The following is a 27449-nucleotide window of genomic DNA, read 5'->3' on the forward strand; positions in this document are numbered from 1 at the left end:
TAAATATAAGGCTGTGTTTTTGTACTGGGTTAAACAATTAACAGTTATAAAATCCAGAATCCAATTTGATTACACTCTGATAATGTGTCTGAACGTGTCTGAATTCAATTACTTTTTCAGTATGTTATGATTCTATTTCCAGAAAAATATGGTTATTTTTTGTGAAGCTGAGCTGGATTTTCCTGGATGTCATTAAACACATCATAGCTACGTGGACCTGCTCTAGTGGTATTGCTGGCCTTTCGTTGAAGCTGCCATTTCCTGTTTGGTTATAACTTTGCCTGACGGGTGTCGTCAGCCAATCAAAATGTGATATCATAGTGACAGAACACCCCAGGCCCAGCGACGTGTCTGGCGCTAGCCCCCGCTGTTGTCGACGTTTGAACCTTTGGCGGGTTTTGAAGTAAGCTATGGCCACTGCATTAACACCACCGATCCATCATGTTTCTGATCTCCTTCGTGTGCACTTTTCATGGCGATCGTTTGGAGAAAAGAAGGAAATTATTTCAAGAGGAAGACTTACACGGAAGAGGTACATCATGTACCGTAGTTGGAGTGTTAATGATAAATTTATAAAATTTTTTAGAAGTGGTGTTTTAAAACTGTTGATCATGGCTTGTGAAATTGCGGTTGCTGAGTGACTTAACGGAAGATGTGGTGGTAATGATGCAGTAGCCTATAGATGCGCAGTGGTGTGCATGTGCGCAATGGCGTGCTTTTTTTGTTTGTTTTTTTACTGAAGGCCCTGACTGAAACCCCACGGTCCGCTACTGAATCTTACCAAATATCTCAAAACACCACCCTTGTGTTTTTGTGTAGATAACCAATATGCTACTATTGGTCAACGATGATGACATGATCCCACCTCTCTGCCTACATTCACTGTCACTATTCTGTTTTCCTAATCTTGTGTTTGGATTTTTTTTGGTCTGTTTTCAGTCTCTGTTTCTGTGATTATATACATTAAAACATATTGTAATGCATCAACTTTATGTGTGGTGCTGCTATGGACAGGTGATCTGTCCAGGGTGTACCTATTGCCCTATGTCAGCTGACATTGGCACAGCACCCCCATGACTCTCATGTGGAGGATAAAGCAATAGAAGATGGATGGATGGATAATTTTGTATATTGCGCCAGATCACAACATAATTAATTCAAGGTTACCTTTCCTATAGAACAGGTCTATCTTTGTCCTTTTATTAAACAAACTAAATAATCTTATGTTATCCATCTTATTTACACTGTGTCTACGTCCGGTCCATTGAGCTGTTTGCAAGTTTGGAGAGCAAATGCAAACAAGTCGGAGCAAGTGAAATCCCAATCATTGCAAACAAAACGTTTATTTTCAGACAAATAAAATACAATAATTTTGAGTTATTAAATCGATATTTGATTGGCAATTCGTGTATTTTGATTTTGTGGTTCATTTTTGTTTGCTACGTGAAAAGTGTTTGATAATACTGACACAAATCTAATACCATAGATAGGGGTCTCAAACTCCCAGCCCGCGGCCCCCCTACATCCGGGCTGCATCTTGACGTAAAAAGTTAAATGCAATTTAGCCCTTCAAGTTTATTTTTATTTATTTGTTATCCACAATTACAAGAATAATTTTGCGTTCAATTTGAATCTTTAAAAAACCTAATAAATAATAATTCTCTGCTATTGAAAACCTGCAGCAAGAGTTTGATGAGCGATTTGCTGATTTCAAGGCTCACCATGACACTTTCCAGCTGTTTGCAGAGCCCTTCTCAGCTGAGGTGGAGAGTGTCCCCAGCATGATGCAAACTGAACTCATTGACTTACAGTGCAACAGTGAACTGAAAACTAAATTCAGAGAGGCACAGGGAAAAGCAGACAAGACTGGAGAGTTCCTCAGAGAGCTGCCTCCTTCATTTTTGGGAGCACATGTGTGTGAGAAACTGTTCTCTACTATGAACTTTAATAAAAGCAAGTAGTACAGGACAAGGCTTACAGATGCTCATCTTGAGGCTGTACTCAGTTTCAACTGCAACGTCCATCAGAGTAAATACAGCTCAGCTATGTGAACAGAAACGCTGCCAGGTATCTGGCAAGAAATAAAGCGCAAATGGACTCAGAAGCTTTTGTCCGTTGAGTGAAATGTTAAAATAGGTTATTTAAGATAAAAATTGCACTAACTGTTAAAATGTGCATACAAAGCTAGATTTCTTTTTTGTGTTGTTATTTAATATGAAGACAATATATATAGAAGTGTTGTCAGTTCATGAAAGGCTTTTAGTTATTTAAGAATGAGGACAAAAACATTTGCACTTACTGTGAATTTGATAGTTTTGTAATATTATCATACAATACTTGAAAATAAACCCCGTTTTCAGCAAAATTTGTGGGGGTTTTTTGATACTTGTTTCCAACACGGAAGTGGCCCCCCACTGAGATGACAGTGCCAGGAGTGGCCCCCAGCTCATTTGAGTTTGAGACCCGTGGTCTAATGATTCAGTTCACGGACAATAACTGCTTTAAACGTCTGTTAATCTGTCGAATGGTTTGCACAAGCAAACCATTCGACAGTGCTGACTTTGATGTTGTTTGTATAAGAAATGCAAGAGATATGTAAGAAAATAAGGCGTACATTACAGCTGAAAACAGAGGAGCCTCTTGTAGTTCTATTTGCTAAAAAAAAAAAAGAAAATCAGTTACACTTGGTCACCATTATTTCTCTTTTTTCATATTTAGAATCACCTTTAATCAGTGTAAACAAGCACATTAGCCCTGCAGGCTGCATAGTTTATCTGCCTGTCATCTCTGTGATGGTGAACAGCAAACCATTTCCTGGACACGGCGGGTGAGATTTAAAGCTGAGTGATATTGTTATGATGGGAAGCGGCTCTGAAAGTGTAGTACCAGTTTGCACGAAAGAAGAGAAGTCAGCCAGAAGCCAACACAGACAAATGTGAAGATGCTTTCGAAAATTGTATACACAGTGCATACTCTGTATATCACATATGAAGCAAATGCAGGAATAACAAGTTTATTTCTGCTTTGCATTTTACGTGTTGGCAACAGGCCATCTTGCACTTTTCACCTTTTGTGCTGTAGGTTGTTTTGATTGGAAAATATGAGGTGTGTACTTACCAGGCTAAAGTCCCATTGTGGTCCTGGGGTGAGGAAGGTGAAGGAGCTTCCTCTTCGCAGTGACCTGTATGATTAGCGACATAAAAAAAAAACAGAGGGGAGGAAATCAAAAAAAACACCATCTACTATCACCATCCAACTCGTATTTTAAGACTGGCCTCAAAAAAGTCATCCCACTGTGCCGTGAACATAGAATAACACGTTGAGTCCGTTTAATTAACACCAAATCCACTTGTGTAGAATCCACCCTAGCCTTAAAGTCCCAGGCAAGGAGTGAGCAAAGCCAGTAGCTTAGTGAGTTCAAGGTGTAGTGAGAAAACATTCACCGCCTGTTACCTACCACAGCCTCAGCATGGTGTAGGTTCAGGACTGTCCTCCAATCCTGCCCAGAAATAAAGGGAAAGAATCCAAAACAGTCAAAGAGGCAAAGAAGACATGACTACAGCTCCGCTCCCTGAAATAAGCCTCTTCAACCACTAATCTGTCCTCAGACCCTTGTGACATTTGAAGAGGGGGGTCCTTTATATGACACTGTCATCCCTCCTCAAGAGCTAGATGGCACTCTCTTTATATTTGGGTATTCTAAAATGGCAGAGGTTTGCCTTTTTTGGGGTCTCCACAATAGAACCGCCCTTCCAAAGTCTAAGGTAAAACCCCATTATGGCAAACAACTGATCCCGAACCTGTTAAACGTATTATGATGAGGTGGAAAAACACAACACCAGTGGTCACACACCATCAAGAAAAATATTCAATGCAGCTCCATAGGTCCCTTCCTGTACTGGCTAGATTCTGATTGTAGCACAATCACAGTGTTGAAACTATTTGAATGAGGAGAGTGTCTCTCACACTGCCATACATGGCTGAGTAAGTTTGCAACTTGGAAACTAAGCAAATAGATCACAAACACTTTGTTCTGCCTTGACACAGACTGCAAACAGAGAGGGGACTGCTTCCTTTCCTTCACTCATGACACCATGTAGACAATCGAAATGGGAATTAAAAAATGTAATGAGTTACCATGACATAAAACCAATGGTCCTACACTAAATTAGTAAAGTCTAAAAATGGCAGACTAATCTGTGCTTAAAAGAGAATCTCAAGATGATGTCATAAGCGTCAAATGGCTACAACTAACAATTATTTTCATAATCAATTTATTTGTCTTTGCGTTGAATTTGGATTGGTGTTTTCCAAACCTCCAAAATTATGAAGCTTTAGTGATTTCTTTGAAATATGGAGCAAAGAAACCAGATAACTATTTAATACTAATTTAATTATCGATTGATAACAATTAGTCAATAAGTAGTTGAAGCCGTAATGAAACTACAGATTGTCATTAGCCTTTGACAAGAGAGTTTTCTACTGATTGATGCTGATCTTTGGGAATCAATGTTTAAAGCATGATCCTGCTTGCAGACTGTTAAAAAATATTAAGAATTTGTCCTACCTCTACAGAAAATTACCATATTTCAGAAGCTAAAAATTGGGGAGACCTTTTAATTAAATAACACATTCAAACCAATAAGTAATTAATAGAAAAAGTGGATGATAGTGTAAAATGTCAATATATTCTGGTTTCTTTATTCCTCTGTGACAGTAACCCTAATATTGCATCGTCATGTTGGGGTTGGGAAACATTGATTATCAATTAGTCACAATTTCCTGGACTTAAGAATTTAAAATATCCGATTGTGTAAAAAAAAAGATGAAATGTTTGGACACTGCGTGGCAAGTCTCACTATGATAGCTCATCGTATATCTACAGACATGATAACACAGTGAATCACACTGCTCACATTTAATGACCGGAATATGAAAGTTGCACAATTGTAAATGGTGTCAGCAGCACAGTTTATAATAACTGCATATCTATGTCTTTGTGGGTCTTACGTAGTTGGACCTCAAAGGCTATCAGCATCCGGAGAATGCTGAGCTGCTCAGAAACACTTGTTCTGCGTGTGTGTCCAACAAGTGCTGCTCGTAAGGCTGAGCCATTCCAGTCATACTGCAGCTCGTCTACTGTTGCTTCAGGTGGCACTCATCCAGTTAGAAGGACAGCTGTGCTACAGTTAGCGGTGCAGGCAGCTGCAGCATTTCAAAACCCCTGAACACGACTCAGTGGCGGGTCACAACATAATTTAGAACAAGTTAAGGCCCATTTATATCCATCATTGTGCACATCGCAGGAAAGCTTACGATGACTGGTGAAACAGAGCAATACCATTGGAAATGATGGGGCTAGTGTACAGTCAAAAGGCCAATCAGTCAGGAAAACTGGCTGCCAGAGTGGCTTATCCCTGCAGCCAGGCGCTCGGCTTCACACTGGCGTGCAGTGGGACGTTGCATTTTTAATTCAAGTGGCTATGCAATGAAGGAAGTTGTCAAAAGGTGCTGCGTATATACAGAAATATTGAAAATGCCACTCAACCAACGAGTAATATTCCCTATTATTGAGACGACCTACATTAAGTGGTCTTACATTCCTCTGCTGCGAAATCCACTTACATTGCTGTCTACTTCGGGTCAAGCACAATAAAATAACCTCTTCAATGACCGCCATGTTTGTTAATGCCTGCAACTTGGTACTCTCAAGGAAGCATTGCGTAATGTCCATACCAATGCAAAAAACGCACGGTGGTATGTAGGGTAGTGACAAACATAACGTTTGGGACGGAACGTAAAACAGCGATGAAACTGCAGCACAAAAGGGCCCTTAGTGATGGTATCAAGAACGGGTACTTAAATGGTACATGTTTCTCATTGATCAGTGGTGAGCTATCAATGAGTGTCTATATCAATATTTATGTTACATCTAGTTTAAACAATGCAGACAACAGCATTTAAAATGGATCAAACCTAATTTGCACACAGAAGTACTTCTTATGACATAACCACAGTAAATGTGTCCTCACTTTCTATTGCTGCATCTTTGTGACAGTGACCAAACAGGAACTGTTAAGTGTCAATTGCCCATTTAAATACCATGAATAGTCGTGTGACATAATAAATTCCTTGCTCCGCGTCTCAATTACTGAATATTGTGATGTGAAGCGAGTGTTTAACTTGGAAAGATGTTTTATCTGACTCCAGGCTTAAGAAAGGTATGCAGATGGGGCATACATTCTGCTTAATATGAAAGTTAAAGCTTTTTTAGGTTTGGTTGCATTAGGTACCGACACACACAGTGGAGGAAATAATTATTTGATCCCTCACTGATTTTGTAAGTTTGCCTACAGGTTTGTAAGGTACAAATTTATTTGCATTTCATTGAGTGAAATAAGTATTTGTTCCCATACCAACAATAAAGAATTCTGGCTCCCACAGACTAGTCCTCTCACTTTAATAAAGTACTCCTAATCTCAACTTGTTACCTATATAAAAGACACCTGTCTCAACTTGTTAGCTGTATAAAAGACATCAATCAGACACAACCTTTCCATCATGGGCAAGACCAAATACATTGGTAACACACTACGCTGTAATGGATTAAAATCAAGCAGCGCCCCCTATAAGGTGCCCCTGCTCATGAAGGCACACTGTACAGGCCCGTCTGAAGTTTGCCAATGAACACCTGAATGATTCAGAGAATGATTGGAAGAAGGTGATGTGGTCAAGTGAGATCAAAATAATGCTCTTTGGAATCAATTCGACTCACTGTGTTTGGAGGATGAGGAATTCAGACTATGACCCCAGGAACATCATTCCCCACTGTCAAGCATGGAGTTGGAAGCATTATGCTTTGGGAGTGTTTCTCTGCTGAGGGGACAGGTCAACTTCACCACATCGAGGGAAACATAGACGGGGCCTTGTACCGTGAAATCCTGGGTGACAAACTCCTTCTCTCAGCCAGGAAACATAAAACGGGTTGTGGATGGGTCTTCCAGCAAAACATACAGCCACGGCATAACGAAGGGATGGCTTAAGATGAAGCACATTGAGGTCATGGAGAGGCCTAGCCAGTATCCGGACCTAAATTCTATAGAAAATCTGAAGAGGGAGCTGAAGCTTCGAGTTGCTAAGCAACAGCCTCTAAACCTTAAGGATTTGGAGAGGATCTGCAAGAGCGAAATTCCTCCTGAGATGTGTGCAAAACTGGTGATGAACTACAAGAGACCTCTGACCTCTGTATTCATCAACAAGGGTTTCTCCACCAAGAACTTAGTAATGTTTTGATAGGGGGTCACCCACTGTTTGTCAGTGGGTGAACTTATAAAAACAGAGAGGGATCAAATACTTATTTCCTCCACTGTATATAGACAGAATGCCAGGAGGAAAGGAAAAACTTGTAAAATGTTGTAGCCACTTAAACAAAAGTTTGCTTATGTCTACGACACTGTAAGTATATGTTAGCTGCATTCTTTTGATGTTAGAAAGACTGTCCTCGACAGGAAAACGTGTGCTGCTTTGTAAACCAGTCGCTCCCTACACCAAAGTCCATAGAGAAAATCAACAGCACACAGGAGTTGTTGATCCACTGTTGCCTCAATCATCATCAGTGTTAATTTGTGTATGAAATCCTTTATTCAGATTTACATAAGAGACACAACCTTATTAAACAAGGCAGCAGCTTCTTTGTCCCCATAATGAAACAAACTTCCAGGCAGTGGTATGTGGTAAATATAATGTTTTTTTTGATAAGCCTGTTAAGTCAGAGCAAGTGTCCATGTCTCAGGCTGGTTCCTGGAATCCAAGTCACTGCTTGTTAACAAGTGGTCTCAGGGGAGCTCGGGGTAAAAAATATGCCACTAAAATCCACAAGAAACACATTAAGATGTTTATGTGATATCAAAAACACTGACACAGACATGACAGTAAAATAAAAACAAGGAAGTGGAGGCTGAACTGAGCACCAATACACACAAATTAGCTGGGATTGGTGTGGAATTCCTTTTGGGACCACCCATGTCTGCACTAATGCTCCTGCAAGGTGTTTTACATAACAGCATGTGTTGTAGGAGAACAACAATAAGTACAAAAGGAAGGAAAAGGACAAGCTGCCTGGGTGTCCTGTAGGGGCCACTTTAAGGGTCAAAGATCACTGCAGGTGTTGTTTAGACTTAACTGTCGAAGTACTGAACAGGGGTAGTTTGTTTTAATGAAGTATCCTCAAAAGCCCATGATGTCAATCTGTAGACTATGATCATGTACAGTATAACACCTCTTTTCAAGGATTACAGGTGTACCCCATATTATCAGGTTAAAACAGCAAGTAGTAATTAAAACCAAACCATCACTTTAGTTATTTTTGTCTTAATTGGAGGAAAGAAATTGTTGTATTAATATTTTAACCTAATGTGATGTTTCTGGGCTACTAGATATACTATACAATTTGTCAGATTTATACATGAAAATATGAACTGAGAAAATAAACTAATAATCAGACTAATGACTAACAAAATTAGATGCAGACCTAGTAACATTGAAATTTGAAACTTTCCATAGACACATATGACATATTTGATATATTTTCTGCAATTTGCAAATAATTTTTTCATTCAAGCTTTGGTTCAATATTTACTGTGTTATTGTTTAAATCAAGATGGAGCATTAGCACGAGATATAATCAACAATACTAAATACTACACTCTAGTGCAAATATATTGTTCCTAACATTTATTGAATGCTTTTTAATCCGGCTGTTTCAGTTTGTGTTACACTGTTATCTGTATATCAAGGAGCTTCTGTGGTCTGATGACTTCATGAATTTCTTGAAATCAATTCATAATGCAGTTATTCCATGCTCCAATTCTCAGGTCCGCTTTTTGACTTGTGAAAACAAAAGTTGGCCTGGCTGACGGTGAGATCATCCCACCAGCCGTTCAAGCAGAGTGTATACGTCAACAGTTTTGTATTCTTTCAAAGTGTCTTTGAATGACAGAGAAACCTAATCCCCACTTACTTTTTATAATTTGCCTGTGGACAGATGAGCAACAACTCAACATTTGAAACTGAATTCTTCAAAGAGTACGAGAACTCTTTTTATCTTCCGTTTTATGTGCAATGTTCTGTGCAGCTGAAGAGGTCTCGTAAGGCAGTAAATATGTCAGAGTAGATGCACACACTGCTTTCTCATATCTGAGTGACAGAATTACATCACCATCGGAATTTGTGCTTTCTACATTGGGGCTAATACATAACAAAGGGGACCTTACCACAATCAAATCTTAAAATCCCTTTCAACTATAAAATATACAGCCTAGAAGCATGTCACACTGTCTGAAGTAATAACTGTGTGGTCCAGCAGTGGTCATTGTGAGCACAGCTTGGGGTTAAAGCCATTTTAAATGCCCTCTTGACTTAAGTTTTGTTGTTGTTCAGTGGACAATGAGTGGAAACTGATGACCTAATGCCTAATGCTAATTTCTTCCTCCCATGTGGCACAAATCAGACATAATCCATGACGGAGTAAGAAGGGAAAAAAACAAAGGGATTCAGATATTGTCAGATCAGTTTCAGGCCTCATTCTTATGTGGAAAAGAATCAGATATGAATCAAATAATGTGCCTATACATCCACAATGTAACTCCATCAATGGAGCTTGTGCATCCTTAAAAATAAGTCAGTGGTGAATGACGTAAATATATGTGTACACCATCTGTGATCACTCTCTTTCAACGGGTACAAAGGAGGATAGAGGCAGGCAAGGATTTCTGTATGGCTGCAACTATTAAATTGATTATTCATTCATTAATAATTCATTAATCATCAACTATTTTGTTAATGTATTAATCGGTTTGAGTGTTTTGGTTTTTTTTAATAATTCCAATAAGCTTTCTGATTTTTCAGCCTCTTCAATGTGAATGATTTCAGGTTTCATTGCTCCATTTGACAAAGAAATCATTAAAACTCAATATTAGTTAGCTGCAGCACTAAACCATGGGGTGGTCAGTAACTAGGCCAATCCAGTGGGTTGTCTCCTAGTATAAACATTAACTAGTATACATGCAGATAAGCAGGTCCTCCCAGAAAAAATTAAATAAAAATAGACAACATATTAGAATTGAGCATCAAGATCTGCAGTGTAAATGCAACCTGAAGCATCTGGAAAACGTTGTTTGGAAGTTTTTACTTCTCCACCAACGAATCTGTGGAAGTCACCTGTGGCTGTTAGCTTAGCTATTAGCTCTACCTGAATGAAGCAGCAGAGGATGCATCACAGACAGGCAGCGCAGTGAGTGTCTTCAACCCCAGCCCTTGACCTGTCCTGTGATTTGGGCCAGCGACCCTCCAGTTACAAGTCCAATTCCACATGTGTGTGGTTAAGGAGTGATTGTAACATGTCACATTATATTTGTTTGAACTTGATTTTTGGACAAAATGACATGTCATGTCAGGATTTGGCTGACATACAAAAATACGGGAATGGCATTACATGGACGACTTCACACACCTGCTACTGAACAAATTTCAAAAGGAAAACACTGCTATGTCTCGTTTCCCATGTAGTCAATTACTTTGAAAGCTGCTAACCCCCATGTGTGTGACTTTTCATGAATACCTGATTGCCATCAACACACATTCCTCTCTCTCTCTCTCTCTCTCACTGCCGGAAGACCTAGGACAAAGGTCGTTTCTGTTTCTGTACCTGGTAAGTGCTCCCCATGAGTCAGTGGATGAGCATCCCGGCTAGCCCTGCCTTTGTTTGGCCAACACTGAAACTGACTCCACCTGTACACACATGTCCTTCCTGTGCATTACCTCCTGATACCAATACACACTCTCTCACATACAGTATTACCATGTTTCTGTCAGAAAGAGAATCAGGAATCATTAACACGGTCTCCTAGAGTCATTGCTGCTGTTTATTAACCGTCATATTAAGTCAAGTGAAAAGTGTTTCCATTTTAGGTAAAAATAAATAAATACACACACCAATAACTTTCTTATTATATTGCTCTGCACACTTATTGTAATTTTAATCACTCTGCTTTACATGGACAGTAAACTCACTATGACCCATTCATGGTTGAATTTTGCACACGGTTGGTAACAACACCACCACTCAAAATTTAAAAAACACCCATGGCCAGTCAAGTATATGGAATGCCAGTTTCACTTGGGAAACCAAGCCTTATTTTCTTTAACTCGACATTTATGTTTTTTTTCCCCCTCCATAAATTTTGTTTTTTATTAAAAGGTCAAATGTTGGGTGATGTTCTTTCCATGTTTGTCTGCCGAGCCAGTCGGGCACTGGGCAGGGCTGGGACACTTTGGCACACAGCATGGAAAGCCTTTTAAAAGGGTTCAGCAGAATTGCTCTGGGGGCTTTATTATTATTATTATTATTATCCCAGAATGTACTGATTACTATGGTGTTTGCCAACAGTTTGAGAGCTCGCCAGAAAAAAGTTATTTTATCGATGTGAAAGAGCTCTGGGACAGTGTTCAAACCCTGGTCGTATGTATGGCAAATACACTGAGGACATTACATTATTATTTTTCTATGGAAAATAATACAAACGTTTGAGAAACATTGCCAGATCACATGGTTTCTTTCCTCCTTAGAAATTTCAAAGGTTACTATTTAAACAGAGATGTTGCAATAAACTATGCTAGTTTGCTAAAATGTCCTTTTCTGCTGCTGTATGCAAACAAACAAAAACTTCCCGTACTTCAAAGAAACCTAAATAAATATCAGCAGAGTTTCAGATACAGAGAGACAATTAATAATCCAATGAGAGGACCTGTGAATGTAAATAAACAATCAACTATCTTTCCATCTGTCCCTCTGATCTAGGGCTGCACGGACATTATCGATGACTGTTGTTTACTTTTTGATATTTGGTTTATAAAATATCAGAATATGATGAAAAACGTAAATTAGTTTTACCCTAATCTCAAGGCACCTTTAAACAAACTAACACAAGCAAAAGAAACCAAAGCAGATTCATATTTAAGACACTGAAATCACAGAATTTGATTTACAAAGAATAAATCAAATCAGTTATCGCAATAGTTGGTGACCATTTATTGCGATAACTGATTGCAGCTATACTCTGATGCCTCCACGAGGACATGGAAGACAACACTAAAAACTGCATTACAAATTTGAACAGAACCCAAGAGTGTTTAGCAGATTGAAGTCTTTAGAGTTGCAACAAGTGATTGATTATTAACCCATTACTAAATGAATCGCCAACAATTTTTATAATAGATTAAATGTATGGCTTTGTTAGGAATGCACAATATTAGACTTGTTGGCAATATATGGGGAGTGCTTTGGCCGATAACCGATACCAATATTGATATATGAGTGATGTTGTGCTGTTATTACTGCTGAAAATATGTACTGTTAAAAAGAGTGTTATCATGATAGTATAATATTTGGGCCACACTATAACATAAAATGGCTGCTGATGTTGATGATGACAACACGTAGAGGCAGCGACAAACATCCACCTTTTCAAGGATTATTGCACTCCTCTTTATACAACCCCAATGTAGATTCACTTTAATAAAGCCAGCATGCAGAAAACTTCGTCTGTGGATTAGGGCTGCAAAAATTAGCAGATTAATCGATTATTAATAGATTACTAAATTAATCGTCAACTATTTTCATAATCAGCTATTCGGTTTTAGAGGAGGGGGTTATAACAGGAATAGCGATATGATTCACGATATCAGAGGTAATGGTAATTTTTACATCATTATTCTCATTTTCATTTGAGAAACATATTTAAAAAATGGTTACTGTGTGATATTTGTGCAGCTCTGTGAGAAACAAAGATGTTCTCTTCAGTCTGTGTAATAAGATGTGTATCGATCAACACAACACATTTTGGCTTTGAACAATACTGCGCCTCTTACGATTTGAAAATTGCAGTAGGTTGTATTGTTATTTCAATAAATTTTTTTATTAATTGTTCAACCCTAGTGGGAAGTTACTTAGTTTTTCCACTATTTATTTACTTTATCTGTTAAGCACTTACAGCAGATGCATTAAGACCGAGAATCACATGATGACATGATGAGCTGATTAAAACAGGATAAACAGGGTAAAGACACACGATTGCACTTGAATGCAAAAAGACAACAAAAATATTTCAAACTGTTGACAGAAAGATACAAATTAAATATTAGACCAATGGGTGAACATCAAATCCAATGGAAAGCAGAATACAGGAAAAACCAAGTGGCAGGGCGCAGCATAATTGTTTGCCTTTGCTGCCACCTTGTGGAGCATCGACGAAACAGCAAACGTGTGCACACGACTAAACAATGTAAAACTATAAATGTATGTATTTTAATTACACGAGTAACAACAGCGTTTCTCTCTCGACTGTTGAAATGTCACAATGTGGTCGTTAAAGAAATGACGCAGTTATACTTTAGAAAGCTAACACTAGTCATGTATGGTACTATAGCATGCCAGCCACTGCTAACTACCAATGCACGCAGGCACTGGTGGTTCTGCTGCTAGTTTTTGCCGAAGCTTTTGGTCTCAGAATAAAGATGGACTCACCGCCGCAAAGCAGTGCTCCGAATACCCGGGGGAGAGTCCTCGTCATCGGAAAACGTCCTCTTCAACTTCCTGGAGCTCGGTTGTCTTTTTAGTCTCTCGGGACAAGGAACGGCACCTTGAGCCTCAGGGGGTTCAGCCATTTTAAGCAACAGCGGCAAGGATTAGTGGTAATTTTATATTGCTGAAAATGTTTAAAGGGGAACGACAACAACTAATTTCACTCCTGCAGCAGGGACTCGTGACTATGTTTGAATATGGCGGAAATCAAAAATCCGACCAATGAGCGGAGGCAATGTAAATGAGTGGGCGGGGCATCTTCAGGGAAGCTGATGTCGCATAAGTTACATTATATGTAAATCTTTTGTATTCGTTTGTTCTCTTCCATCTATTTGAACTATTTATTCCTCGTCTTTTATTCCTGCTGATTTTTCTGATTAGTATTTTTATTCTCTGATGCCGTTTCCTCAATTTCTGTTTATTTTTATCTGTTGGCAAATGAGGCTGATGTGCCCTTTGTTTACATTAAAAATCCTGTATGAATAAAATCTGATTAATTTTACTTTGGTATTTGTATTGAACATTGACACATTTTTAATCACATTTTTTATGGAGTAGAGGGGACACGTGAGGAACAAGGGAAAAACACTGGTTAGTTTTTGTTGGTGAAGTAAAGAAGGATGGTGTACAGAATCTACAATGAATGGTTGTATTTTTCTGACAATGTTTTTTGGGATGGTCTGCACTAAAATGACACATTATAATCCTTGAAAGTTTTAAATGTCATGAGACAGTATTAAACTTAAATTGGCAAAAATGTAGTCTAAATTAAAAAGTAATTTGAGATTTATGCCTCCTTGTACTTGCAGATCCACGATCATGGTTACGCTACACAGCCACAAGGTGGGTGAATGATTACGGCGGTAGGTGATAGATTGTAGATTATCTTAGATTAAGTGTGTTCAGATATAAAATGCACCCACCTCCATATATTACTACTATTACTGGACAACCATCCAGATTTGATCATCTCTGTCAGCTACAAATTTCAAATTTTCAAATTACACAAAACGACAAAGAACATGAAAAACATGCAAGATGTTATGGAGGTTATGGATTTAAAATAAGAGCATTGCAGGTCGAATTGATTTATTACACAAACCCACAAAATTCACTAGACCAGCTCCCTCATGACCAGACGAGATGCTCATTGGCCCCCAGACCATTTGAGTTTGACACCCCTGGTTTAACGGAACTCAGAAAAAACATTTCTGTGCGATACACACACACCGACAATGGAGGGAGTGTCACTGTCCAGGCCAGGATGCCCTGAGGCTGAGGAGGATCAACACGTCGCACGATGCCAAGCAGTAAACCCCCAACTCATTGAGCGCAGACTCGGGTGAGGGATCGTCCACACCTGTACAGTCTCGTGTCTCATTCTCTGACTCTTTCAGCAGGTTCTTTAGCAGGAGAGCAGAACCAACGTTCAAACACAAGATGATACACGCTTCCTTAACACTGTGGATAGAAAAAGAAAATCATTAGAATGCTTTTATGTAGACCAGGGGTCTACATAAAAGCTGTGATATTTGTTTGGTTTGGTTATCATTACCCACAATTTTGTTTTAGTAAAGGTTACTACATTACAAATGATTCAAACCAAAACATATACAGTCAAAAATATACAATATATTAACCACATAACAAACACACCTACAGCTTATTTGTGTCTGAAGTGCATTTTTTTCCTCTTACCTATCCCTTAAATCCCTAACCTTAACCATAATCAGTTCAAGTCAAACCCCTAATCAAATTCAAATTCATTTAGCCCTAAACTGAACCAGTTCATTAGAAATGAGGTTCTGCCTCATTAGGACCAGGTCTTAACCCTGAAAGCCCTTTAAAGTTGTGGAGCAGAAGACAAAATGTCCTCACAAAGAGAGGTTTGCACATATTTTTGGACCACACAAAGATATAGACACAGACACACAGAGACGCACACCAAAACTCACTGCTTAAAGAAGTTCTCAGGTCTTTTGCAGTAGTGTCCAAACAGAGGAAACAAATTTCTGGTCATGTCGAACTGAAGCTGAGCTGCTCCACCATCACTGAAATGATTGGACAGGATCACCTGACACACGAGAGACACAGGAATGCATTAAACTCAATGTAACTAACTTTTTGACCGTACACTACACAGAGCACAGGGCAGGGGAAGCTTTACGCAGTGGCTACACTGTGATTGAGTCACACATAACGACCTGCCAATCTTTGCACCTTTAGTAACATCATCCCCCACCTCTTCTTCAGCTTTAGCCTATTGGCCCTTTCCCACTATGATCCCAGCTCGCATCGGCACAGGTTGGTTTTCCACGACTTGAATTATGATGCCAACTAAAGGCAGCATACTGTAGATTCTTCAACACAGGTGAGGGATCGGGGTGTTCCAAAACGAGCCACTGTACTACTTTGTGGAAATTAAGATAATAACTAAACCACAAAACTTATGCAAAAATGACTTATTATATACAATATAGAGGGTGACGTCATGGTGGGTTGACCCTGGGTCTCAGCCTATTCATCCTGTTTTGAGATTGTGTACATCGGTATCACAATGTCATCTTTACAGGACCTGTCACATGTAAATGAGTGCACTAAACATTTAGTGAGGTTGGTGACAGATCATAAAAACACAGACAGTGTTTCTGTGGGTTTTCCCTTCTTACATCCTGGTACAGAAATTTGTTCAGTCTGTCTGCCAGGCCCTGCCAGGCTAGTTGGAACAGAGAAAGACTCAGACTCTGATGAAGGTGCAGCAGCCTGTCCCTCACACACAGCATCATGGGACAAGCTGAACTGGATAGTGTCATGGTGGACAGGTCATGCTGGGATGGTAGGGACAACCACCTAAGGAAAAAGAAATAAGAGAAAGAAAATCAGTGAGTACATTTATTTTTTTGCTCCATGTGTTCAGTGAGATAAGTTGTCTGTAATGTTTTCAATATAATAAGGGTAAAAGCTACAGCCCATTGTATTTTCCACACAGGACCAAGCTCATTTGCACATTTTTCAAATGAAAGCACCCTTCTCTTAAGCCTTTTTCACACTAAAATTAGTGAGGGGAACTCGCCAAAAACAGGGATTAATGCATTCCTATCGCCAGTGATTGTTCTGCTCTGTGGTGTTATTTTCACCTGTGCATGAATTGTGACGTCACACATGCACCAAAAACAAAATCAGTTGGGGGAAGAAGAAAAAACAACACAGTTAATCAGTCATACACATAGTACTGTTCAGGGCTCCACACAAACCAGGAGCACAGTGGCCCCCTAACTGAAAATTTAAGGAGTGCAAGCAGAAAATTTAGGGGCACGGGACTAAATTGACTTGCAATACAAATATTCACATTTCCCCTTGCTCCTGTTCAGAAATCAGTCTTGTCTTGCACTTTGATGCAACATTTTCCACTGCAGGTTTAATGAATGCACAGCAACAAAGGAATGCTAGCGCTAGCAATGCTGGCTAGTTAGCTTCTGTTTTCAGTCTCCTCTTCCCTCATCGCTGTTTGTTTTGTCCTGCTCCGTTTTTGCAATAGGCGCTGCTTTCTCTCATTGTGTCTGCGTTAACTCGTCATGTATTGTGTTTCCACATCTTCTTCGGTCTGGGGTGGTTGTCCTTCCACATCCAGTGCTGTGTTTAAACGGTAGTCACACTCTGCCTCGTTGCAAGGCATTTTTGCCTCAGCCCTAGTTTATATTAAAAGAACTGGCACATTTAGACTAAGATGTCGTTTTGCTAAGTAGCAAAGTAAAAGCATTTTAGTTCTCTGAAATCCTCTTATTGGTTTCAAAAATGCTTTTATTGTGGAGGACAGACACATGTGGGGCTTCATACTTAAGAGTCCGGGCATTTATTTGGAGTATATTTAAGAATATCTACTTTCAAAGGCAAAACTCGCCTGTGTGATCAACAGTCACGCAGCCGTAAAGCGTAGCACACGTAATTCCACCATTAGGGTTCCACTGTAAATGAGGCCTGAATTTGCAACAAACATAATTTCCAATCAAGACAATGATGTCTTACCTGTCTTGGCCATATGGCCTGGCCTTTTCTATGACTTCCCTCATGGTCCATTCCAACAGTCTCCCCAACATGTCTCCCTTCAGGCGATCCAGCAATGCCAACAGACCTTCAAACAGAGAGCCCTCCAGAGAGGCCAGGCGGCCCAACTCCAACACCCCAAGGTCTCGCAACACCACGTCGTCTCCGAGAGACACAGCTGCCTGCTGTAGCTGCAGGAAAAACTGGAAAAAGAATACAAAAATGCTACATAAATAAATCCATGAGATAAATAGAAACTTTGAAACCTGTTAAGTGTCAAATCATAGCTCTATTCACAGATACTTTAGTTTTCATTTTACCAGGAAAATGTATGTTAAAATATCAGTAAATTGCAATCCTTTAAATGTTTAATTTTGTTATTGACTCTTGCACATACAAACAAAAATGAGCTTTAAAGTAAAAATCAGATGCAGCAGTATGATCACCCTGCATATGAACATTTCAAATCACTTCTGAGTTTATACAATGACACTTTCCCTTGGAAAATAACCTTTCATAAGAAAATAAGTGACTTTGCAATAATTGTCTTAAAGCGGTCATGTGTAACTTTTCAACATAAATAGATGTCTGTTACATTCAAACCATTGTAAAATGAATTCACACAATGACAATTAAGCCAATCAGCTCCAAATGACACTCTCTGTGTTTCTCAGTATAACTGTTCTTTGTTTTTCGTGTCTGTGGCGACACAGAGTGATGTTTTTACATCACGACCAATGGAGGGGAGGCAGAAGTATAAAAGCCACAGACAGAAATACATAGACCCGTCATGATCAGCAGCATCATGGGTTGACGTAGACCTAGAGTTGTCCTCTCAGAAAACTTTGCAGTATCACTTTTGGTGTGGGTTAAGTCTGTGTAGGTAGTGACACTAGCAGTATTTTGGCAACAGAAGTTACACACTGGAGCTTTAAAAAAAACACTATATATAAATAAAATGGATGAATTTAACAAACTCCACACACCACATTATCTCCCCAGTCTGACAAGATGGTGGAGATGTAGTTGACAGCATTGAGAATGGCACAGTAACGTGCACCAAGTGGACAGCGAGACTCCTCTTTCATCACCTGGAGCAAAGAGAGAAAAGAAATTTATTTCAGTGCGTAAATAATTAAATAATCCCAAAAAAAAACACCAAACTTACAGTACTGCACTCAGGTCAAAGGGCACCTACAGCTTTGTTGTTTTTGTGTCTGTCAAATTCTGTACATTGATGGGCCATGAAATAGGAGAAAACTAAAACATGAAAATATATGTAGACACACGTATATACACATCAATTAATATACTCAATTAATATACAATACTAATTCTTATATATTAGTTGAACTCATGCAACATGTATACGTAATGCTCAAGCATATCTTGAATAAATCTGGCGTAACAGACCTTCATCACAGAAGATATTTTTCAACATGAAATAGAACACAGGGAGGTTTGTTTTTTTACCAGTATCATTAATTCCAGTTCCACTATAGTTTTAAGGGAGTCAAATTGGTGCAGTTGTTCAAAAACTGCATTTTTTACCAATGGAATTGGGATATGGGAGAAATGATCCCAGTATCCCACAACACTTTTTCCAATCAGGTGTGTGGCTGAATAAATGTCCCACTCAACAAAAGTGATCATGAGGTGATGCAGGAAGGAGGGAGGCGAATGCTAATAGCAGCTAAGAATATTGAGTTAGCAAAAAGGTTGACACTGCTAAAGACAGCTTAAGATTTTACATAATGTTGGCTGACATTATATCTCAAGTGTTTTTCCTGATCATCACCTGAGTGAGTCGAATGCGGAAATCATCCACCAGTTCTCTCTGTAGCCCCAGAAACTTCAGCTGGGCAGAGGGACAGGGCAAAGCCCGGTATCGCTCTGAGTGAAGCGAGTTGACAAATAACACAGAACATACCATCAGTCAATTCTCCTCCATAATACTGTGGCTCATACATTAAATACATTAACATATGCAAGTCAGTCAAAACCAGGAAGTAGAAAGTCCAAATAGAGCATTGGATTTTGAGAGGACTGCTGAAAGTATCGTTTTTAAATGTATTTTAGAGTTTTTGTTAGTTATTAAAGGCGACATAGACCGGAAGCTCCAATTAACGCTGCGTTTGTGTGTGTATCTGCGTCATTACCTCGTTTATGAAACCCTAAAGTTTCAGAACAAACAGTTCAGCCAGTGCTGAGAAAATAGTGTCGTATTATTTTCCTGGGCTCTGCGAAGCGGCTCGGCACTTCCTTAATTTGATGTCGTCATCAAAAATCCTCACAACCCCTCTCACCACGGTAGCGCCTCCTGGTGCGGGCACATCCGGTTGCGTACATTCAACCGCAGAAGAAGAAGAACTACTCTCGTTGTAGCTGCTGAGATGCAGAGCATCCACTGTGCCAGAGGGGGAGCTATGTATCTGAGAGCTGGACTATCTATTACGTCACTTCCAGGTACCTGGCCAATCACAGGACAGTAGGAAAGCTCTCGTTGGCTGGCCAATCACAACACAGTCCACGTTCTGGGGGTGTGGTTTTGGTCTGAAACAGCGCGGCTGACGAGAGCGTCAGTGAGGAGATATTTTGATCGGCTCGTTTGCAGCGATTAGGAGGTTTTTCATCATGAAAACAAGTTAATATATGTAAGTAGACCTCCATAACTAACATATATGTGTGATACAAGCATTCTATGTCGCCTTTAAAATACTCTCTCCATCTCTGAAACTTCATTAATCCTTTTTAGACAAAAAATACACATAGTACATAATATCATAATACAGCATTCTTCTACAAAGTCAGTGAGTAAACCTCTATAAAACTGAAAGGGTAGAAAACCCTTTGGCAAAGAAATGGCATGACATCTGCTTTTACATGTGCAGATGTTAAATGGCTGAAAGAAGACCAGCAGTCTCACCAGTGATGACCTGTAGCAGAGTCATGAAGGTCTCGGCACAGTCTGGAGCCTTCAGCTCGTCCATATCACTGATGTCTTTGTACTGAGAGCTCCACGCTCCCTCAGCTGACAGCATGGCATCCATCTTCTCCACTGCCACTGGATACACAAAGGGCAACAGCATTAAGACGGCCTCTTGGTCATGAGTACTCGATTATTGGATTAGGCTCTTTATAGTGGAAAGTCAATCAGTTACTGTGATCATTAGTGTATAAACAAATGTATTTGTACACCAATTACTACATGATTTGTGGTGTATCTATTATCACAAGGTGGCAGCGACAGAAATCATTTAGTTAATGGACTTCTAGCACCACTACAGATATTGCACTCATGACTCCAGCAATCTGTTGATGTCACATTTTAGTATTGGCTAAGCTTGCTTGGAAACTCACCAGAGCAGGTATGAAAAAAAAAGCACCAGGTACAAGGTACTAATGGAAGAGAAGAGTCGAGCCGAGTAGCGATAGAACTGTATAATAGAAACGAGCCATAAGTGTGTTTGAATAAATTATGAAATTTAAAAGGTTTCTTGAAGGCATCTTGAGGCTGCTCCTCTAAAGTAAAATGCAATTGATCCTGCAGAAGTGATGGAATTTACCAGGGTCTTTGAATGCATCTCATTAGTTTCCCGTTTGCTCAACCACTGTGAGCCCTGCATTACTTACACTAGCTCTCATGCTCTGGAGTTCAGAATATTTGATTACATCATTTCTGAAGTGCAGCAAGTGTAAAGCATACTTTAGTCTGAAAAAGCTACCAAGAGGAACTACCAAAATGGCTGCCAAGCAGAAAGAGTTTGATTTGAAGTAGATGTATTAATAATTTGGAAAATAACAGCACAAATACAGAATGCTCTTCATCTGATAAAAAAGTCCCATCTCTATAATATTATGAAACCCTGATTGCCAAGTAAAAAACCTAATCCGTAATAACTGACTTTTTCTTTCTACAGTGAGCCACTTCTGCAGGACAGCGTCCTCGAGCAGGAGGTGCAGCAGACCGGGCAGTGCCGCTGGGTATGAGTGGTTGCTTCGCAGCTCCTTCTCAAACTGCAGCACCTCCTCTACCAGGTGAGAGAAGAGCGCGTCGTCGTACAACAGCCTGGAAGCATCGCTGGCCACTTTCTCCTGCACGAGAGACAGCAGGCCTCGACAAAGCTCCACCTACACACACAGAAAGAAATTGTTGGTGAGCTCAGCTGACTATTGAGCTCATTATTACAACATGCCTTATTTGACAGGTGGTAAAATGGAACAACAAAGCCTGGTATGGATGAAAAACCTATTGATGCTACAATTCACTAAAGAAAATCAAAACAGTCACAAAAGTTTATCAGGAAAATAACATACCCTGGCACTAATGTCAGCCCCAGCTCGGTCCAGAATTGGCTGAATCTTCTCCTCCATGAAGGTGGTGCTGTTCCCCATCCACATCAAAGCCTGTGTGAGGTACCACTCTGGCTGAAAAAGGCACAGGTAATAGTAATAGTAATCACTAGGGTTGATTAAATACCACTTTAAGTGTCTGATACCAATGTTGAATCCAATATTAGTCCAATACAGTTAGTCTTTATAAACCTAACTCTTACCTACCTACCTTCCTTATGAATCGGTGTCTAGTCCTGCTGGAATTATACATATAATCTGATCTGTATCATTCATTTTGAGGGGTGTGTATGACATATGCATGTGTGTGTGAGTCTGAGTAAAACCTTGTTGGGTGTGTTGGTCTGTCGATTGCCAAAGAAGTGATATCTGAACCTCTTGCTGAGTGGCAGCAGCATGATCTGGATGGGAAGGCAGAGGGGAGGAGCTAGGGATGTAGGCGTGGCCAAAGACACAGTCTGAGCAGAGGGTCCACCCTTTCCAGAGGCCAAATCCTTCTGAGATAAAAGGTCATCACTGCAGTGGTAGGTTAAGGCTTAAATAAACTAGTCTCAGGAAAAAGCTTTACTAACTTTGTAAATCAAGTGGGAAGTAAAAGAATTTTTTTTATTAACCCTCAAAGTTGCTGTGGGTGGCTAATATATTCATACTTTGTGATATATATATATCACCACTAGAACAGTCGGTACATTTACATGGTCTTTACGCAGGCCGTCATCTCGTCTCTACAGCAAATGGACAAACCAGCCAGAGATTTTGACACAGAAGATTATTACGTAAACAAAGAAAACGGCTGTCCCCACATAATTGCATAGATGAAGGAGGAGGATGTGACTAAGAAAGAGGGGAAGAGAGGCATCCATGAATGCCACAAGCAGAAGGATACGAGGTCTGCAGGGCGAGCAGCTGTGTGACGAGCAGTTCCAGTTGGCTGCTGATCTCAGGAGAGCTGGCCGTGGGTGTAAGCGACTGTGTGGGTGGAGAGATGATTGGCCAATGGAGTTGAGTCAATACTTTCTCAAAGTCACTGTGAAAGAGGAGAATTTAGCATGTTTGAGCTATGCTCCATGTAGACTGATTAGACAACGGATAAAACTGCGCGTACATGGTCAGTCGGTCTTTGATAATCTTGTGCCAGAAGTGAAGCGTTTCCCGGAGGAAGTCCTGGAGATGAGAACAAGCAGACTGGCTGAGTCCTGTGTCCAGTGCAGCCATGCTGTCTACTGCTCTGATGGCCTCCCACACACTGCTGGTCATCAGACACTGCTGGACTGCAGCACTGCAAACACACATACACACCTCAATGGAAGATAGAAGTTTTTTCCCTGTTCACAGTTTGATATAAATGGTATTATAATCCACTTTTTACAGTTACAGTACTGTTAGAGCTGTATCCTATTGCATATAAAAGCCAGATTTAAGCAGGTGTTAGAGTTGTAGACTTGTGTAAAAGAGGTTTTCGTATCTATTCACCTCAGTTCCTCGATATGTTGAAGGCAGCGTAAGTATTCCATGTGTCGCTCTATGTGGTCCACTTGGTTAAGGATCTGGCCAAGATTATCCATCCAAGGCTGCGCCCCCTGGAGATGCTAGAGGAAGCAGAAGACAGTTGATTAGGCATCATAAAAGGAAACATTCCAGAACGTTATAGTGTCACTATGTAGGGTTGGGTCAAAATATCGATTTGGTTGACATATCGTAGTCCTTCCTTGTACAATAGGATAATCGATACGCCGGCGTAAATATTGACATTTTAATTCATAAATGAATTAAAGTGCTCTAAAGTGAACAGTCCCGGTTTCACTCACTGGGCATCGCTACTTGATGTCTCCTTGCAGCAGGGCTGCTCAAATGAATGAGGGGAAACTAGGGTGAAGTTATCTGGCCGAAGAAGCATAATGGCGGAGAAAGCTACGTTACAAGAAGCTCCATCCACATTCAATACAGAGACTTAATGCACTCTTTATGTTGTGAATAAATAGAGAAATCTTGCATTCTAACATTTCACATTAGATTAGATTGGATTTAGGGCATACATGGGAAATCTGGAAAGAGGAACTACAGAGAAGTGCAATAATTTGTGAGCTAAGGATGTTAAGCTCTATCAGGGGTGTTTGTACCTGGTGCAGCATGTTGGAGATGAGTCGCTCTTTCTTCAGCAGCTCCTCCAGGGAACATCTGGCCTCCTCAGCTGCTGAGAGAGCTGCAGAAACTTTAGGAGGTACAGAGCTGGATACAGTCAGAACCTGAAAGACAGAAGTCACAGAGTCACATTACACACATAAATAACATAAGTTTGTAATTTTGTGCCAGGGTGTAAATGAACTTGGGCATGAGAACTGTGCTAAATATACACTTAAAATAACAAAAAACTGTCACAGCTTCACCAAACACCATTAATAAGGTAAAGTAACACAAGTGTAGAGATGGCTGCTTTAAATTATTGTTTAGATTTAGATACAAAATTTTTATTTTTTTTTTTGTCTATATATTTTTTACTGCAAAATAAAGGGAGAGGTCCAAACGATTTAAGGGCAAACATTTGATCAAAAGTCAAAGTATACACAATGCTGAGCAAACCAGTGCAAAGAGCCACAAACCACACGTTTCTGTGAGCTGGCATGCATCCTTACAGAAAGCTGTATTAACTAGTATTACTAGGTTTGAAGCACCAAAACAAACAATAGGCTAAATATCATGCTGAACAACCACTTCACTAGCAATTTAAACTGTGTTAATTGCCCTTTTTATTACACGTTTACGCAGGTTCAAAAACCCCTCGAAAGATCCTTTATTATGCTCCATTCTTCCTGTAAGTCATGAAGTAACATTTAAACCAATTCAGAATGTGATGTTTATTGAAGGCTGCTAATGTTTCGCTTATTGATTGATTCAAGACCTTTTCAGTGGTCATGGCGACAGCTATTGTTTTTGTTTCAACCTTTAATGGCTACATTTATCTATGTGGAACAGAGATTATGATTAAACATAATTACAGTTTGACTGGTCTTATTGAAAGTTACACATGTGATTCAGTTGTGAGTAGTTTGACTGTGGCAATAAAATATTTGAGTCTAATTTAAATTCATTTGTATACATCAATAACTTCAAAAGAGATATCTGCGAGTCCAGAATTCCATTTTGAAATATTTACAACACAAGTCGCAGGTCGAGTTTAAGGCATCTGCTAAGTTCATTAAAGATTAGAGCTGCACCTAACGATTATTTTCATAATCGATTAATCTGTCGATTAGTTTCTCGATTAATCGTTTGGTTCATAATATATCAGAACACCTTAAAAAATGTTGAGGGGTGTTCATCAAACCTGGAAATGATGATGTTCTCAAATGTCTTGTTTTGTCAACAAACCAAAATGATTCACTTTTAATGATTTCTTTGTTATCCAGAGCAAAGAAATGAAGAAAATACTCACATTTAAGAAGCTTAAACAATCGGAAATCTTGTTTTAATCATGAAAAAAGCTAAGAACTGATTAATCGATTATCAAAACAGTTGTTGATTAAGTAATTTAGTAATTAACCTAGTCATTTTGACTAGAGGTCACAATTAAGATCTAGCTTCCTCTGCTGGTACATGGAGGAAAATCTGAAATATTCTTCTCCTGTATATAACAGGGTATGTGATCAAAGTGCAGCTAAGGAATTTTGAGCGCGAAGAAAATGAAACAAAAAAATGACCTAAAAATAATTAGTCTTATCTCTCGCTCTATCTTAAGAGGAGAGGATGACGATGAGAGGGCAAATTATCTTATTGGGAATAAATCTGCCTCCTGTGAAAATTCTGTTGCAGACTTTGCTTGACCCATTTACACCACTGCATTTTAACATTAGTAACAATGGTGCTACATTGAGAGCTGGATATTTTATTAGTTGGTACTTGGTATGAAAATTTGAGAACCACTGATCTAGAGGGTCGAAATTAAGATGCTGATATCCACGATTCACTTGTATATCTGCAACTTAATCATAAATGTTTGTAAAGTGAAATCTTACACACGTTATTCGGAAATGACGTCATGTTCTGGAAATAATTTTACAATGACAGTTGTGGATGGACGAACGTCATTTTGGACATATGCAATGTTAACTTCTTTTGAAGAATATCAAAACTAATTAAACGTTAAAAGCATGTGTCTTGAATACACCTTTAATACACTTGCCTACGAGGTTTTTGTACCATGAGAAACAGTCAAAGTGATTTGTATTCACCTGTTCTTCCAGGACGTTGTTCTCGTCTGTCAGTTTTTTCAGCAGGTTGCTGACATTTTTCAGGGATTTCAGGTCGCTGCCAACCTCTTTCTCTATGAAATCCACTACAAAGTCGTGTTGTTCTGCTGAGTCCGCGGGGAAAGCCTCGGCATCTGAGCTGAGTGAGTGCATTGACTCTGAAAAGTGCTCTGTGTCCACTGTTTGCTCCGCTGCACTGAGCGCCGCCATCTTTCCTCTCTGACGACGCTGTCAACACATTTGCTAGCGCAGAGCGGAGAGAAGGCGCTTGTTTCGATACTGCGCGTATACCGCGGGGCGGTCACACTGCCTCTTTTACGCGTCGCGGTGTGTCAATGTATGCGTGAAGTCCACGTACACTTATGTCGTCTCAAAATGAGTGATGCGCGTGAACAGTTACCTTGGTGAAATAAAACATGGACCGATTTTCTCTATGCATCACCGACGCTGTGTTCACGGGACACTCTGAGGGAGAAAACAAGGCCACCTTTCCTCAAAAGATGCTACGTAGGCACTTGAGAGTCTAACGGATATACGTCATCATGCACTGCTTTGTTTTTTCCTTTTTTGTTTTTAAATAAACTTTGTTTGAAACAGTCAACGATTACAAACAATTGTAGACGGAACACAGATATTCACAAAGCGGTTAAATAAAATAATATCAAACAGAAATAACAAACACATAAAATAAGTAAAGTGGGAAAGTATGCAAGATTACTGAATGAAAGCTTAGATATTAAACATTGCACATATATTAAGATTTTGGCTGCTTTGTGTTCCATACAGGAGCAATGGTTGAAATGTACTGCTCCATTTCTACTGTGAGTACCAGGAAATGGGGTTTCCTGCTTGGAAAAATTTGCATTTATAAACATGAAATTTGGCAAGAATGAAGAAGAATGAATGAGTGAATGAATGAATATATCGATTTGGCAATCGATAAGGAAAAATGCATTTTTGTAATATCTCTGTAGTAAAGAGCGATAACATGAAATGTCTTGCCAATGTTATTGTGACCAAAATGAATGTGAGACCATTTCCGTCCCTGACAAGTGGCAGTGCTTGAATGTAATTATGAACTATTATATATGTATTATATTATATATTATAAATATATTATATTTATTTAACACTGTTCAATCTCTCCACAATTATCTCATTATCGC

At 39.5% G+C, this 27449-nt stretch overlaps 2 protein-coding genes across 2 annotated transcripts in view; both read right to left on the minus strand.

Annotated features, from left to right (window-relative positions):
• The window catches only part of LOC122766453 (neuroepithelial cell-transforming gene 1 protein-like), a 34520-nt gene extending 20675 nt beyond the window's left edge, over positions 1-13845 (minus strand). The window contains exons 1-2 of the mRNA XM_044021319.1: positions 13583-13845; positions 3118-3181 (exon numbers count right to left, since the gene is read on the minus strand). Of these exons, the coding sequence (XP_043877254.1) occupies positions 3118-3181; positions 13583-13722 (204 nt within the window). The 5' untranslated portion in view covers positions 13723-13845. The remainder of the gene's footprint in view (positions 1-3117; positions 3182-13582) is intronic.
• Positions 13846-14711: 866 nt separating this feature from the next.
• Positions 14712-26530, minus strand: rint1 (RAD50 interactor 1). The gene is made up of 15 exons (XM_044021318.1): positions 26266-26530; positions 24157-24282; positions 23510-23625; positions 23142-23315; positions 22923-23063; positions 22363-22552; positions 22001-22111; positions 21589-21814; positions 20610-20747; positions 19482-19576; positions 18670-18774; positions 17666-17886; positions 16309-16489; positions 15595-15713; positions 14712-15100 (listed from the first exon to the last, which is right to left on the minus strand). The coding sequence occupies exons 1-15, from the start codon at positions 26491-26493 to the stop codon at positions 14887-14889; spliced, it is 2385 nt and encodes a 794-aa protein (XP_043877253.1). The 5' UTR covers positions 26494-26530; the 3' UTR covers positions 14712-14886.
• Between the last annotated feature and the right edge of the window lie 919 nt (positions 26531-27449).

This window comes from Solea senegalensis, linkage group LG3 (genome assembly GCF_019176455.1).
Source record: "Solea senegalensis isolate Sse05_10M linkage group LG3, IFAPA_SoseM_1, whole genome shotgun sequence".
NCBI classification, from domain to species: domain Eukaryota; kingdom Metazoa; phylum Chordata; class Actinopteri; order Pleuronectiformes; family Soleidae; genus Solea; species Solea senegalensis.